The 17,691-nt window shown below is 44.8% G+C and overlaps 1 protein-coding gene across 1 annotated transcript in view; it reads left to right on the top strand.

Moving 5' to 3' along the window:
- LOC109881252 (receptor-type tyrosine-protein phosphatase S) overlaps window positions 1-17,317 on the top strand; it is a 418,713-nt gene extending 401,396 nt beyond the window's left edge. Inside the window, exons 27-29 of the mRNA XM_031822228.1 lie at window positions 4,076-4,230; window positions 10,193-10,328; window positions 10,823-17,317. Of these exons, the coding sequence (XP_031678088.1) occupies window positions 4,076-4,230; window positions 10,193-10,328; window positions 10,823-10,891 (360 nt within the window). The 3' untranslated portion in view covers window positions 10,892-17,317. The remainder of the gene's footprint in view (window positions 1-4,075; window positions 4,231-10,192; window positions 10,329-10,822) is intronic.
- Window positions 17,318-17,691: the final 374 nt, after the last annotated feature.

The raw sequence follows: 17,691 nt of genomic DNA, 5'->3' as shown, positions 1-17,691 counted from the left end.
TCATGTTGGTCTGAACCTGGCCTAGCCCTCAGCCCCATGCTACTCCCACACACACAGTAAGGAGGGCTCATGTTGGTCTGAACCTGGCCTAGCCCTCAGCCCCATGCTACAGTAAGGAGGGCTCATGTTGGTCTGAACCTGGCCTAGCCCTCAGCCCCATGCTACTCCCACACACACAGTAAGGAGGGCTCATGTTGGTCTGAACCTGGCCTAGCCCTCAGCCCCATGCTACAGTAAGGAGGGCTCATGTTGGTCTGAACCTGGCCTAGCCCTCAGCCCCATGCTACTCCCACACACACAGTAAGGAGGGCTCATGTTGGTCTGAACCTGGCCTAGCCCTCAGCCCCATGCTACAGTAAGGAGGGCTCATGTTGGTCTGAACCTGGCCTAGCCCTCAGCCCCATGCTACTCCCACACACACAGTAAGGAGGGCTCATGTTGGTCTGAACCTGGCCTAGCCCTCAGCCCCATGCTACAGTAAGGAGGGCTCATGTTGGTCTGAACCTGGCCTAGCCCTCAGCCCCATGCTACTCCCACACACACAGTAAGGAGGGCTCATGTTGGTCTGAACCTGGCCTAGCCCTCAGCCCCATGCTACAGTAAGGAGGGCTCATGTTGGTCTGAACCTGGCCTAGCCCTCAGCCCCATGCTACAGTAAGGAGGGCTCATGTTGGTCTGAACCTGGCCTAGCCCTCAGCCCCATGCTACAGTAAGGAGGGCTCATGTTGGTCTGAACCTGGCCTAGCCCTCCGCCCCATGCTACAGTAAGGAGGGCTCATGTTGGTCTGAACCTGGCCTAGCCCTCCGCCCCATGCTACAGTAAGGAGTGTCTGTGAAGGGTGAACTGGAGCGGCAGCAGCAGTGGTTCTAGACTGTGTTAATTATGGGCCGAACGCGTAAACTCCCCTCAAGCAATGAAAGGACCTGTAATCAGAGATGACCGAAGGAAGAGAGAGAGGCAGATGAGGAGAAGAGAGAGAGAGAAAGGGAAGAGAGAGAGTAGAGAGAGAGAAAGAGTGAAGAGAGAGGGGAGAGAGTGGGGGAGAGAGGGACTTGTAATCAAGGAAAGGAGACAAGGCTGGAGACTAGGGAATATTTTGGCGCAGTTTAGGATGTAGCCTCCTCTACTGAAATCACTTTAAAGGTATAAATAGTCAAGTTGAAGCTTATCCACTTGGTTCAATTATCAATGTTCACCGAAGGAAAGGAGACAATGTTAGGGACTAGGGAATGTTTGAGTATTGCTTTGGAGTGCTGTGTCTTCTCTTCAGCCTCACCTTCCAAAATCTAATTCAGAGATCATCTTCCTTCCCTCCCGGTGGACTACTGAGATTAAGACACCACTATAATTGACTATCCTTTAGCGGAGATTCAAATTAAGACATTTTCTCAAGATATCCAGTCTTCACCGATGTGGGTGGCCACCCTCCAATTCACTCCCCCCACCCGTATCCCTCCTCCTCCTTCGATCCATCTGTCAGCTTGCTCCATCGATCTGTCCTCTGTCCAGGATTACCTCATTTAACACGGTGTCCAGAAGAATACGCTTGTCACGCCAGACTCCCTATTGATTTCCTCTAACCGGGACTTATTCTTCGGCAAAAACTACAAGCTGAAATGGATTGAGAGAGCGAGGGAGAGAAAGAGAGAGACGGGGGAGAGAGAGAGAGAGAGAGAGAAAGAGGGACAAGGAGGGAGCGAGAAAGAGAGACTGAGGAAGTGAGAGAAAGGAAAGACTGTCAGAGAGTGTGAGAGCAAAAGGGAGGAATAGTGATATCTGACAGATAGATGTCAGTGGAGACAGTAGTGATAGCCTGACAGATGGATGTCAGGGGAGACAGTAGTGATAGCCTGACAGATGGATGTCAGGGGAGAGAGTAGTGATAGCCTGACAGATAGATGTCAGCGGAGACAGTAGTGATAGCCTGACAGATGGATGTCAGAGGAGACAGTAGTGATAGCCTGACAGATGGATGTCAGGGGAGACAGTAGTGGATAGCCTGACAGATGGATGTCGGGGGAGACAGTAGTGATAGCCTGACAGATGGATGTCAGAGGAGACAGTAGTGATAGCCTGACAGATGGATGTCAGGCGAGACAGTAGTGATAGCCTGACAGATGGATGTCAGAGGAGGCAGTAGTGATAGCCTGACAGATGGATGTCAGAGGAGACAGTAGTGATAGCCTGACAGATGGATGTCAGGGGAGACAGTAGTGATAGCCTGACAGATGGATGTCAGAGGAGTCAGTAGTGATAGCCTGACAGATGGATGTCAGCGGAGACAGTAGTGATAGCCTGACAGATGGATGTCAGGGGAGACAGTAGTGATAGCCTGACAGATGGATGTCAGAGGAGGCAGAAGTGATAGCCTGACAGATGGATGTCAGGGGATACAGTAGTGATAGCCTGACAGATGGATGTCAGCGGAGACAGTAGTGATAGCCTGACAGATGAATGTCAGGGGAGACAGTAGTGATAGCCTGACAGATGGATGTCAGAGGAGACAGTAGTAGATAGCCTGACAGATGGATGTCAGGGGAGACAGTAGTGATAGCCTGACAGATGGATGTCAGCGGAGACAGTAGTGATAGCCTGACAGATGGATGTCAGGGGAGACAGTAGTGGATAGCCTGACAGATGGATGTCAGCGGAGACAGTAGTGATAGCCTGACAGATGGATGTCAGAGGAGACAGTAGTGATAGCCTGACAGATGGATGTCAGAGGAGACAGTAGTAATAGCCTGACAGATGGATGTCAGGGGAGACAGTAGTGATAGCCTGACAGATGGATGTCAGCGGAGACAGTAGTGATAGCCTGACAGATGGATGTCAGAGGAGGCAGTAGTAATAGCCTGACAGATGGATGTCAGAGGAGTCAGTAGTGATAGCCTGACAGATGGATGTCAGCGGAGACAGTAGTGATAGCCTGACAGATGGATGTCAGAGGAGACAGTAGTGATAGCCTGACAGATGGATGTCAGAGGAGACAGTAGTAATAGCCTGACAGATGGATGTCAGCGGAGACCGTAGTAATAGCCTGACAGATGGATGTCAGAGGAGACAGTAGTGATAGCCTGACAGATGGATGTCAGAGGAGACAGTAGTAATAGCCTGACAGATGGATGTCAGAGGAGACAGTAGTGATAGCCTGACAGATGGATGTCAGAGGAGACAGTAGTGATAGCCTGACAGATGGATGTCAGAGGAGACAGTAGTAATAGCCTGACAGATGGATGTCAGAGGAGACAGTAGTGATAGCCTGACAGATGGATGTCAGGGGAGACAGTAGTGATAGCCTGACAGATGGATGTCAGGGGAGACAGTAGTGATAGCCTGACAGATGGATGTCAGGGGAGACAGTAGTGATAGCCTGACAGATGGATGTCAGGGGAGACAGTAGTAATAGCCTGACAGATGGATGTCAGGGGAGACAGTAGTAATAGCCTGACAGATGGATGTCAGGGGAGACAGTAGTGATAGCCTGACAGATGGATGTCAGGGGAGAGAGTAGTGATAGCCTGACAGATGGATGTCAGGGGAGAGAGTAGTGATAGCCTGACAGATGGATGTCAGGGGAGACAGTAGTGATAGCCTGACAGATGGATGTCAGCGGAGACAGTAGTGATAGCCTGACAGATGGATGTCAGAGGAGACAGTAGTGATAGCCTGACAGATGGATGTCAGCGGAGACAGGTCATTGTTGTGTTGTATGAGTGTGAAGTTGAACTGGGCTTGTTGTTGTTGAGCGGTCTATCAGACACAGATTGTCTGATTGACCTGGTGGTTCGCTGACCTCACGTCAGTTTCTCTCAATGGTGTGTGGAATGAAACATTTATTGTTTCTCAATGTTGGCTTTTACTGACCCACCCCTGTCTCTTCTTCTGTTGTCATCTGTCCTCCTCCCTTACATCTCTCATCCCACCCCTCTCTCTTATTCTGTTGTCATCCGTCCTCCCTTACCTCTCTCACCCCACCCCTCTCTCTTCTTCTGTTGTCATCCGTCCTCCTCCCTTACCTCTCTCTTCCTCTTCCTCTTTCCATCCATTCTTTTCCCTCTCCTTCCACTCACTCAGGACGGGCAGTCCAGGACAGTGCGGCAGTTCCAGTTCACTGATTGGCCGGAGCAGGGGGTGCCCAAGTCAGGAGAGGGCTTCATAGACTTCATAGGCCAGGTGCACAAAACCAAGGAGCAGTTTGGCCAGGACGGACCCATCTCTGTCCACTGCAGGTGAGGATCTTTTGTGTGTGTGTGTGTGTGTGTGTGTGTGTGTGTGTGTGTGTGTGTGTGTGTGTGTGTGTGTGTGTGTGTGTGTGTGTGTGTGTGTGTGTGTGTGTGTGTGTGTGTGTGTGTGTGTGTGTGTGTGTTTGCCCAAAAATGTTGATGAGTATGAGACTTTGTTTCTGGTGCTCTTTGTAATCCAGACTGACACCGTTGTATGTACCTAACAATGTCAACATATAACCCAGTGTCCTGAGTCTGTAGATCTGGGTAAGAGTGCGTAGGCATCCAGCTCCCAGAATGTTAAAGGGATTACAACCAGCCCCCCACCGCGCAGGTCTTAAATGTCCTCCATAGACATCATGCATGTTTCTTTCTCTCTCTTCCCTCTCTCCCCATTCTCTCTTTCTTCCCCCCATCTGTCTTCCCTCTTTCACTCTCTGTCTTGTCTCTCTCTCTCGCTCTCTCAATTCAATTCAATTCAAGGGCTTTATTGGCATGGGAAACATGTGTTAACATTGCCAAAGTAAGTGAGGTAGACAACATACAAAGTGAATATATAAAGTGAAAAACAACAAAAATTAACAGTAAACATTACATATACAGAAGTCTCTCTCTCTCTCTGTCTCTCGCTCTCTCTCTCGCTCTCTCTCTCTCTGTCTCTCTCTCTCTCTCTGTCTCTCTCTCTCTCTCTCTGTCTCTCTCTCTCTCTCTCTCTGTCTCTCTCTCTCTGTCTCTCTCTCTCTCTCTGTCTCTCTCTCTCTCTCTCTTTTTATCTCTCTCTCTTCCCTCTCTCCTTACTGCCACTGAAGTGGCCTGGTGATACAACGCCATAGGCTCAGCTCATTCATAATTGATCACTCAGAGAGGCAGCCTCCTGGTATTTGTAAAGGGGAAGCCATTTGGTTCAACAGAAGAAGTCCACTTTGCATCCTTTTCCCTTTGCAAAGTCACCAAACACTATCCTGTTCCCAGATCTGTTTGTGCTGTATAGCCAACTCCTATGGTTGCATTAACAGATCTTAGACCAGGCTAACCAAACACCAGATCTACCTATATGGACATTGTTATGATGTCACCAGACTTTCACCGCCATACTCCCATTGGGAAAGTATGATATCACCACCAGACATTGACTATAACCAAATGTCCTCTCCCCTTCTGAAATTCAAAAGATGCAAAATCGAGAATTTGTCCAAATAATCAGTGAGGAAAAACCCAAGCAATGAATCTACTGCTGCTCATTATCTCACACATCCTGTTGTATAATCACACAGCACCATTTATGTTTACGTAGTCTGCCCACAAGAGATTATGAGAGAAGGCTGTGTTTAAGGAAGCTGCAGTAAGGCAGAGTTGTTATTCTCAATCTCTAGATAGATAGATAGATAGATAGATAGATAGATAGATAGATAGATAGATAGATAGATAGATAGATAGATAGATAGATAGATAGATAGATAGATAGATAGATAGATAGATAGATAGATAGATAGATAGATAGATAGATAGATAGATAGATAGATAGATAGATAGATAGATAGATAGATAGATAGATAGATAGATAGATAGATAGATAGAAGATAGATAGATACACTGAATATAATATGACATTTGTAATGTCTTTATTGTTTTTGAAACTTCTGTATGTGTAATGTTCTACTGTTAATTTTTATTGTTTATTTCACTATATATATTATCTACCTCACTTGCTTTGAGACAGACAGACAGACAGACAGACAACAGACAGACCAGACAGCACAGAACAGACAGAAGACAGACAGCAGACAGACAGACAGACAGACAGACAAGACAGACAGACAGACAGACAGACAGCAAGACAGACAGACAGACAAGACAGACAGACAGACAGACAGACAGACAGACAGACAGACAGACGACGACAGACAGACAGACAGACAGACAGACAGACAGACAGACAGACAGACAGACAAGACAGACAGACAGACAGACAGACAGACAGACAGACAGACAGACAGACAGACAGGACAGACAGACAGACAGAAGACAGACAGACAGACAGACAGACAGACAGACAGACAACAGACAGACAGACAGACAGACAGACAGACGAGACAGACAGACAGACAGACAGACAGACAGACAGACAGACAGACAGACAGACAGACAGACAGACAGACAGACAGACAGACAGACAGACAGACAGACAGACAGACAGACAGACAGACAGACAGACAGACAGACAGACAGACAGACAGACAGACAGACAGACAGACAGACAGACAGACAGACAGACAGACAGACAGACAGACAGACAGACAGACAGACAGACAGACAGACAGACAGACAGACAGACAGACAGACAGACAGACAGACAGACAGACAGACAGACAGACAGACAGACAGACAGACAGACAGACAGACAGACAGACAGACAGACAGACAGACAGACAGACAGACAGACATCTATCTATCTATCTATCTATCTATCTATCTATCTATCTATCTATCTGTCTGTCTGTCTGTCTGTCTGTCTGTCTGTCTGTCTGTCTGTCTGTCTGTCTGTCTGTCTGTCTGTCTGTCTGTCTGTCTGTCTGTCTGTCTGTCTGTCTGTCTGTCTGTCTGTCTGTCTGTCTGTCTGTCTGTCTGTCTGTCTGTCTGTCTGTCTGTCTGTCTGTCTGTCTGTCTGTCTGTCTGTCTGTCTGTCTGTCTGTCTGTCTGTCTGTCTGTCTGTCTGTCTGTCTGTCTGTCTGTCTGTCTGTCTGTCTGTCTGTCTGTCTGTCTGTCTGTCTGTCTGTCTGTCTGTCTGTCTGTCTGTCTGTCTGTCTGTCTGTCTGTCTGTCTGTCTGTCTGTCTGTCTGTCTGTCTGTCTGTCTGTCTGTCTGTCTGTCTGTCTGTCTGTCTGTCTGTCTGTCTGTCTGTCGTCTGTCTGTCTGTCTGTCTGTCTGTCTGTCTGTCTGTCTGTCTGTCTGTCTGTCTGTCTGTCTGTCTGTCTGTCTGTCTGTCTGTCTGTCTGTCTGTCTGTCTGTCTGTCTGTCTGTCTGTCTGTTCTGTCTGTCTGTCTGTCTGTCTGTCTGTCTGTCTGTCTGTCTGTCTGTCTGTCTGTCTGTCTGTCTGTCTGTCTGTCTGTCTGTCTGTCTGTCTGTCTGTCTGTCTGTCTGTCTGTCTGTCTGTCGTCTGTCTGTCTGTCTGTCTGTCTGTCTGTCGTCTGTCTGTCGTCTGTCTGTCTGTCTGTCTGTCTGTCTGTCTGTCTGTCTGTCTGTCTGTCTGTCTGTCTGTCTGTCTGTCTGTCTGTCTGTCTGTCTGTCTGTCTGTCTGTCTGTCTGTCTGTCTGTCTGTCTGTCTGTCTGTCTGTCTGTCTGTCTGTCTGTCTGTCTGTCTGTCTGTCTGTCTGTCTGTCTGTCTGTCTGTCTGTCTGTGTCTCTCTCAGCACTGTTTTCCATATCTGTCAGATTTAAAGTCTGTTTAATTCGATGGAGACGAGCTTATGTCAAATTAGTGTCAAAAGTTGAGCATTTTAGCTAACCCTAACTCTTTTTCTAACCTTAACCTAATTCTCCTAACCTGCTGTGTTAGTTCTCCTAACCTGCTACAAAAACATTTATTCTGAGAAAAGCTGTACCCCATCTAGTCCAAAACCCCCTGTGACAAGCTGTGACCAGCTCCCAGGGAAGAGCTTTCACCACACTGCAGGGGAGGATAGGATTGGTGTGGATGGGGTTAGAGGGATGGAGGGTGGTGGAACAGTTGTTGAGAGGACTGAATGGTGACAGACTTTGTGGTGACACAAGAAGGCGAGGAAGCACGGACTCTATAGGGATGCTCAACTCTTTGGGGGGGGTTTATCATTGGTGACCTTTCAACTCCAGTCCACTCCCGACTTTTGCAACCCCTGTCTTCTCGACTTTTGCAACCCCTGTCTTCTCCTCTTCTATCTCCAGTCAGAAACCGTCATGGGGTGGGTAGGATGAAAATACATATCTGCTGTCATATCAATTATTGTTCCATTGGTGAAGAGGAAGTCATTACACACCAAAGCAGCTTACGGAGACAGCCCTCAAGAATTTCAGGATCAAACTTAAGACTCACCCTATTTCTGGGGACTGTTACAGGGAAAGGTTTGCAATGGGGACTTAATGAGGTGGAGTGTGTGTGTGTGTGTGTGTGTGTGTGTGTGTGTGTGTGTGTGTGTGTGTGTGTGTGTGTGTGTGTGTGTGTGTGTGTGTGCGTGTGCGTGTGCGCGCATGTGGGTTCGAGATTGTGTACGTTCATGCGCGCGTGTGTTCATTTTGTGTTGTGTCAGTGTGTGGGCAGGCATCAAAGTCAATTGTGTACATGCATCACATCAATATTACCTTTGACATGATCAGCTTAGAGTCAGGTGTTAAACCGTGTAGCGACGGCACATGATGACTGGTATCCAGGGACAGGAGAAATAACAACCTTGATGACTGGTATCCAGGGACAGGAGAAATAACAACCTTGATGACTGGTATCTGAGGACAGGAGAAATAACAACCTAGATGACTGGTATCTAGGGACAGGAGAAATAACAACCTTGATGACTGGTATCCAGGGACAGGAGAAATAACAACCTTGATGACTGGTATCTGATGAGAGGAGAAATAACAACCTTGATGACTGGTATCTGAGGAGAGGAGAAATAACAACCTTGATGACTGGTATCTAAGGAGAGGAGAAATAACAACCTTGATGACTGATATCTGAGGAGAGGAGAAATAACAACCTTGATGACTGGTATCTAAGGAGAGGAGAAATAACAACCTTGATGACTGGTATCTGAGAACAGGAGAAATAACAACCTTGATGACTGGTATCTAAGGAGAGGAGAAATAACAACCTTGATGACTGGTATCTAAGGAGAGGAGAAATAACAACCTTGATGACTGGTATCTAAGGAGAGGAGAAATAACAACCTTGATGACTGGTATCTGAGAACAAGAGAAATAACAACCTTGATGACTGGTATCTAGGGACAAGAGAAATAACAACCTTGATGACTGGTTTCTAGGGACAAGAGAAATAACAACCTTGATGACTGGTATCTAGGGACAAGATAAATAACAACCTTGATGACTGGTATCCAGGGACAGGAGAAATAACAACCTTTGATGACTGGTATCTAGGGACAAGAGAAATAACAATCTTGATGACTGGTATCTAGGGACAGGAGAAATAACAACCTTGATGACTGGTATCTGAGAACAGGAGAAATTACAACCTTGATGACTGGTATCCAGGGACAGGAGAAATAACAACCTTGATGACTGGTATCTAAGGACAGGAGAAATAACAACCTTCATGACTGGTATCTAGTGACAAGAGAAATAACAACCTTGATGACTGGTATCTGAGAACAAGAGAAATAACAACCTTGATGACTGGTATCTGAGAACAAGAGAAATAACAACCTTGATGACTGGTATCTGAGAACAAGAGAAATAACAACCTTGATGACTGGTATCTGAGAACAGGAGAAATAACAACCTTGATGACTGGTATCTAAGGAGAAGAGAAATAACAACCTTGATGACTGGTATCTAAGGACAGGAGAAATAACAACCTTGATGACTGGTATCTAAGGACAAGAGAAATAACAACCTTGATGACTGGTATCCAGGGACAAGAGAAATAACAACCTTGATGACTGGTATCTGAGAACAGGAGAAATAACAACCTTGATGACTGGTATCTAGGGACAGGAGAAATAACAACCTTGATGACTGGTATCTGAGGACAAGAGAAATAACAACTTTCAAAATGGACGCCTGATAGAGCTGTTTGCATGATTGTTGGACTTCATCTGTTATACTGATGGTAATAATCATCATAATAATAATTTGGTGGGTGCCTATATTGGTTACATTTCACACATGAACAAGTGTGTATTAATATGCATGTGTGAATTGGACATTTTTCAATATCCCAGCATATCCCCTGAGATTGGTATGTCTGTGTGTGTTTCCAGTGCGGGGGTTGGCCGGACCGGTGTCTTCACCACACTCAGCATCGTGCTGGAGAGGATGCGCTATGAAGGCGTGGTAGACATCTTTCAGACGGTCAAGATGCTGCGGACACAGAGGCCGGCCATGGTCCAGACAGAGGTGAGGGGTCACTCCGAACCCACAGGTTCTCATGGATATTGTAGTTTTTTTTGTTGAACATGTAGTTTTGCCATGCGTGCTAAGAATATGCATCAGCATTGTGTTAGCATTGACACTGGCTGTAAGTCTTAGAGCTGCTGCTAAGTTTGGCTTGTAGTATTATATTGAATATTATAAATTGGGTGGTTCGAACCCTGAATGCTGATTAGCTGACAGACGTGGTATATCAGACCGTATACCACAGTTATGACAAAACATTTCTTTATACTGCTCTAATTACGTTGGTAACCAGTTTATAATAGCAATAAGGCACCTCTGGGGTTTGTGGTATCTGGCCAATATACCACGGCTAAGGTCTGTATCTAAGAACAGCCCTTAGCCGTGGTATATTTACCATATACCACAATCCCTCATGCCCTATTGTTTAAGTGAAGTATCTCCTGTTCGCTGCTGAACAAAATTAATGTTGAATGTTGTTTATTTTGTCTATGCAGGATGAATATCAGTTTTGCTACCAGGCGGGTCTGGAGTACCTAGGAAGCTTTGATCACTATGCAACGTAAAAATCCATCTCGTCCCCCAAATCGTATGTCCCCCTCAACAGTCTCCTGAGCCATAGAAATGAAAACAACAACAGCAGCCAGAAAACTAAATTCAACCAACAGAATAGCAAACGAATTGTAGATTATTATTCTTTTTTTTTAAGTCAACAAAGAGTGCAATTCCAATTGGACCCAATGGACTTTGATGTCGGCGAGGAAACCGTAAATGACTCCATCAGCAGAACTAATTGACGCCCTCACTCTGAAGAAAGGAACCAAAAGTGGTGGCTCAAGCTGTGGGGTGGGAATAATTACAGTGTTGGACTGCTAACCTTACCTCAAGTGTTCAGATGTGGAGGTGGACATTGTAAACATTTCGTGGACATCTATTAAAAATTAACTACGTTACAAACAATACAACAGTGAATGAAGGAAAAAACCAACTGGGCGAACGTGACTGAGGTATAAAAAAAGGGATTGGTAAAAACTGAGAAAATGGTGGAGTGGATGTAGCTTTAAATGGGGAAGCGCCTTTTTTACCATGTAAGGACAGAGGTTCACAGTTCCTAGTTGTTTATAAACACTTCTGATGGAAAGCTGTGGTTGCCTGTGTACACAGATGATTGTCCCCAAAATGTCAGACACCTCTGATGAGACAAACACACTGAGTTAACGGTAAGGTACTGGCAAAAGAAGTCAACCTCCATTCGGGACCCCATACCACACTCATCCTTCTCTCTAAGCAAGATAACTTCTACTGCCCATAGTTCTGTTACAACCTTAGAAGCTCAACTCCCAACATGTCCATCATCTCGTACAAAGGGCAGCCCTATATCCCTTCAACTCTTTGGGCTAAGAGGAGGTTCTGCAGTACAGAATATCCCGGGGGAAAGTGATGACGGTGTCATATAGTGTCTGCCAGCGGTGGATAATGCCATTCAATCAACTTACCGCTTCAGTTTCTCCATCACTTGACGTGTGGAGCTTCTTGAGGACAAACCCCAACATGTTTATACAGTAACCACTGACATAGCTCTCTTAGCCTCAGTCACCATGGAAACTGGGTGAAAAGAGACCACTCTTGCAAGACCAGATGAATGACAATGAAGTCCCTTGACTTTTTACTGTCACTCTTCGTTCAGGACTAGTTTTTACTGGTGCAGGGCCCAACATATTGACCGAGTGGAATCACCACAGGAGAACTTGGCATGGTGAATGGCGGCAACTGAGCTCTCTTTGCAAACTTGTACAGTGACCAACAACCCATTGTAATCATTTGTTAATTTTGTCTTACAATTACTTGTATTTCTGGGGGTTTTCTGTCAATACTAAACATGCTGCTTATTCTCCTGTATGCTGTAAGTGTGACTGTGGTATGGGATGACAATGGAGGTGCCTGGTCTGGCGGTGTCAGTTTGCACCCATGCGACTGAAACTGAAAGTGCATCCACATGTTATGCCCCCCCCCCCCCATCAACTCCTCTCGGCCTCCTCTGGACTCACTGTCTCACACAACATTCATGTCCCAAGCTTGACTTAAAGAGAGAGACTAGCTATCTACTAACAGTGGAAGGACAGTGGTTCAAAGTTGTGAGGAACTGAGTTGATAACCCAGAGAAAGGTTCCTGTCTTTTCTCTTCCACCTATTGGCCAAAGGCCACTGTGGATGACTGGCCAAAGGCCACTGTGGATGACTGGCCAAAGGCCACTGTGGATGAGTGGTCAAAGGCAACTGTGGATGAGTGGTCAAAGGCCACTGTGGATGAGTGGTCAAAGGCCACTGTGGATGAGTGGTCAAAGGCCACTGTGGATGAGTGGTCAAAGGCCACTGTGGATGAGTGGTCAAAGGCCACTGTGGATGACTGGCCAAAGGCCACTGTGGATGAGTGGTCAAAGGCCACTGTGGATGACTGGCCAAAGGCCACTGTGGATGACTGTCCATAGGCCACTGTGGATGACTGGCCAAAGGACACTGTGGATGACTGGCCACAGGCCACTGTGGATGACTGGTCAAAGGCCACTGTGGATGACTGGCCACAGGCCACTGTGGATGACTGGCCAAATGCCACTGTGGATGACTGGCCACAGGCCACTGTGAATGACTGGTCAAAGGCCACTGTGGATGACTGGCCACAGGCCACTGTGGATGACTGGCCACAGGCCACTGTGGATGACTGGCCACAGGCCACTGTGGATGACTGGCCACAGGCCACTGTGGATGACTGGCCACAGGCCACTGTGGATGACTGGCCAAAGGCCACTGTGGATGACTGGCCACAGGCCACTGTGGATGACTGGCCACAGGCCACTGTGGATGACTGGCCACAGGCCACTGTGGATGACTGGTCAAAGGCCACTGTGGATGACTGGCCACAGGCCACTGTGGATAACTGGCCACAGGCCACTGTGGATGACTGGCCACAGGCCACTGTGGATGACTGGCCACAGGCCACTGTGGATGACTGGCCACAGGCCACTGTGGATGACTGGCCACAGGCCACTGTGGATGACTGGCCAAAGGCCACTGTGGATGACTGGGGAAGATCTGTTGTGATGTGAAAGTTATGTCCACATCACGAAACTTGAAATCTAAACAATAGCAGGTCCGATTCTACCCACTATGTACACGTGTCTGACAAAAACAAGCCCTCAAAGCCCACAATTGTATTTTTTCTCAGAGGTCTGTGCTTTGGTATACCCAGGAGTATGCTTTTACAATGGATTCTGGGAAGGTTTTGGGATTGGTATGTACACTAACAGAGTGATGAAAGGAACTGTTTGTAGTCTTTCTTATTTCCAAAAAAAGCCTTATTGTTATTGTAACATTATGGAAACATGAATGTTGTGTTATTGATGACTATTGTTATTTTACTTTACATAGCTTACTTAAAAAAAACGTTTTTTTTTAATTAGCAGGAAAAAAATGTATGCTTATTTGTTCATATTATGTTAAAAGACATTATATTTTTTCACTATAGAAATGTTATGTATAACTTGTGGATGTGTGCATATATATACATATATATATACAGTGCCTTGCGAAAGTATTCGGCCCCCTTGAACTTTGCGACCTTTTGCCACATTTCAGGCTTCAAACATAAAGATATAAAACTGTATTTTTTTGTGAAGAATCAACAACAAGTGGGACACAATCATGAAGTGGAACGACATTTATTGGATATTTCAAACTTTTTTAACAAATCAAAAACTGAAAAATTGGGCGTGCAAAATTATTCAGCCCCCTTAAGTTAATACTTTGTAGCGCCACCTTTTGCTGCGATTACAGCTGTAAGTCGCTTGGGGTATGTCTCTATCAGTTTTGCACATCGAGAGACTGAAATTTTTTCCCATTCCTCCTTGCAAAACAGCTCGAGCTCAGTGAGGTTGGATGGAGAGCATTTGTGAACAGCAGTTTTCAGTTCTTTCCACAGATTCTCGATTGGATTCAGGTCTGGACTTTGACTTGGCCATTCTAACACCTGGATATGTTTATTTTTTAACCATTCCATTGTAGATTTAGCTTTATGTTTTGGATCATTGTCTTGTTGGAAGACAAATCTCCGTCCCAGTCTCAGGTCTTTTGCAGACTCCATCAGGTTTTCTTCCAGAATGGTCCTGTATTTGGCTCCATCCATCTTCCCATCAATTTTAACCATCTTCCCTGTCCCTGCTGAAGAAAAGCAGGCCCAAACCATGATGCTGCCACCACCATGTTTGACAGTGGGGATGGTGTGTTCAGGGCGATGGGCTGTGTTGCTTTTACGCCAAACATAACGTTTTGCATTGTTGCCAAACATCTGACCAGAGCACCTTCTTCCACATGTTTGGTGTGTCTCCCAGGTGGCTTGTGGCAAACTTTAAACAACACTTTTTATGGATATCTTTAAGAAATGGATTTCTTCTTGCCACTCTTCCATAAAGGCCAGATTTGTGCAATATACAACTGATTGTTGTCCTATGGACAGAGTCTCCCACTTCAGCTGTAGATCTCTGCAGTTCATCCAGAGTGATCATGGGCCTCTTGGCTGCATCTCTGATCAGTCTTCTCCTTGTATGAGCTGAAAGTTTAGAGGGACGGCCAGGTCTTGGTAGATTTGCAGTGGTCTGATACTCCTTCCATTTCAATATTATCGCTTGCACAGTGCTCCTTGGGATGTTTAAAGCTTGGGAAATCTTTTTGTATCCAAATCCGGCTTTAAACTTCTTCACAACAGTATCTCGGACCTGCCTGGTGTGTTCCTTGTTCTTCATGATGCTCTCTGCGCTTTTAACGGACCTCTGAGACTATCACAGTGCAGGTGCATTTATACGGAGACTTGATTACACACAGGTGGATACTATTTATCATCATTAGTCATTTAGGTCAACATTGGATCATTCAGAGATCCTCACTGAACTTCTGGAGAGAGTTTGCTGCACTGAAAGTAAAGGGGCTGAATAATTTTGCACGCCCAATTTTTCAGTTTTTGATTTGTTAAAAAAGTTTGAAATATCCAATAAATGTCGTTCCACTTCATGATTGTGTCCCACTTGTTGATGATTCTTCACAAAAAAATACAGTTTTATATCTTTATGTTTGAAGCCTGAAATGTGGCAAAAGGTCGCAAAGTTCAAGGGGGCCGAATACTTTCGCAAGGCACTGTGTATATATATGTATATATATACACATTCATATATATTTAAATGAAGAATATAAAGATGTATCCAAACATATTTTTTTCTGTTTCTTATTTTTAGGTATTTTTTACCACCCATAAACATTCATTTGCTCATGTAAAATTCTGATGGATTTGTTTTGTAGCCATGAACTTAAACTTGGGAAATATTGTGTGTTTCTCTGGAAACAATTAGGGGAGGTGTCTGGCCCGGGCGCCGCTCCAGCAACCCTTTTTAAATCCTACCACTTGGTAGACCTGTGCCGATAAGGAGATGGTGTCTTTTTAATTGTTGTTGAAATTCCTATTATCATTAGCTAACAATAGTCATGTATTTGTTTGAGTATTATTTTCATATGTCGTAGATTAAATAGTCTACAAAGCATTCAATTGGAGGAAAGGTATTACCCATTTTGCTGAATTTGCCAGACTAAAGGTGCTGTACTTTTTGACCATGTACAGACCGTCATCTCCCTCTTTCTCAGAAGTTCATCATTTCCTCCTTTTTCTTTTTCTTTTCAGACACAACACGATCATCCATTTGTTAGATATCAACTATGATCCAGAATATAACACCTGTAAATAAACAAACATATACATGATATGTATTTGTTTGATTTAACTCTCAATGCTCTCTTACTTCAGATCAAATACTGAACTGCAAAGATAAGGTTCTGCTTATTGCAAAGTTCACAGTGTAAAGTGTACTTTCTCCCTTTGTAACATTTGTAGTCCACTCTGCTCTCTGTTCTTAAGTCCCCTCCTTCTTTGTCATATCTGCCGTGTTAGCAATATCCCCTGCTAGCCACCCACAGCTAACTCTGTTATGAGAGGTCAATGACGACCCATAACTTTTGCCTCAGCACAGGCTTCTTGCAATCAAAATGGTGCCTGCTCTCTGGCCCCAAAGTGAACAGGGCTGGGAAACGGCAACCAAAGGACTATTCCTTTCCAAAACAAAATATCTATCTTTCCATCCCCCAAAAAGGAGAAGTGCTAGTTCCCAACTGCCTAAAAAGCCAAGAAGTGGATTGTCCATTGGCAGTCATAGAGAGAAACAAGAGATTTTCTCTACTACTTAGCAACTGGCCATAGTGCAATGACACAGCCATTAAGGGTGAAAGTACTACAGTACACTACCACTGACCCTGAATCATGACATGATGTAAGAGGGTTCATTATACTGTAAGAACCTAGTACCATACTGTGTTCTTTCTTATTATTATTTCTATGTTTTGTTACGGGATGCAGAATGAGTCAGGACTGAATGAGAAGGAGCCGTGTGATGCAAAGACTAGGACGAAGGAAGACAAAACAACAAAGACATTTCCAGCATATCCTTCTCAAGTGGGAATCGCAGACCTTTTCATATGAACAAATCTTGAAATTATCTTGAAATTATGACTTTTTTATGACTGAATTCAAAGACTGGTTAAGGGCCGATGACAAAAAAACAAGACTGGACATCTTTGGAAGTTTGTGCGATGTGTTGCTCTTTGACTTCATGTTAAGATGCCAGACTTTTGACAACAATAGCAGCCAAATCTACTGGAATGCTCGACCGAGGTGTTGAAATTAACAAAAGAGAAAAATTACTATAAAATAATAGAACCTATACGTACAACAGCCAACAAAAAGATAAAAAACCTAAGCTCAATCAAAATAGTTTTTCTTTGTATGAGGGCCAAGTGCTATTCCTTTCAAACTGTTACTTCTAACTGAAACAATGATTGGTTAAAAACCACTGTGTATGTAGATATGTTGACTTTGTATTAAAAAAATGTTGTCTGAATTTGTGCTCTTATGTCGTTTTATTCATCTTTGCCCAACTATTGCCCAGATTTAAGTACAGTTAATTAGACCATCTGTGTATGGTAATAGTACACAGATTATAACAACAAATAATAAATAAATGCTAATACTTAATTCTAGTATTTGAAAGGAAGGACTACATCTACAGGTCACAGAGTACAGGCTAGGTGCATAGTACATTAAGCGGTCTTTCTTCCAGGAAGACATGCTACTGTACCAATAGTCACTGTTCCTTTATTCCGTGTTGCGTTCGTAAACATTGTTAAATCAACTTATAGCCCAGTAAAACATAAATTATCTCAAGTAGCAGACATAAACAGGTTGTTTAAAACTTCTCAGGGCTGAAATCCCATT

This window comes from Oncorhynchus kisutch, linkage group LG4 (genome assembly GCF_002021735.2).
Source record: "Oncorhynchus kisutch isolate 150728-3 linkage group LG4, Okis_V2, whole genome shotgun sequence".
In the NCBI taxonomy this organism is placed as follows: domain Eukaryota; kingdom Metazoa; phylum Chordata; class Actinopteri; order Salmoniformes; family Salmonidae; genus Oncorhynchus; species Oncorhynchus kisutch.
Note: the sequence above shows the minus strand (reverse complement) of the source record. Positions and strands in the feature narration are given on the sequence as shown.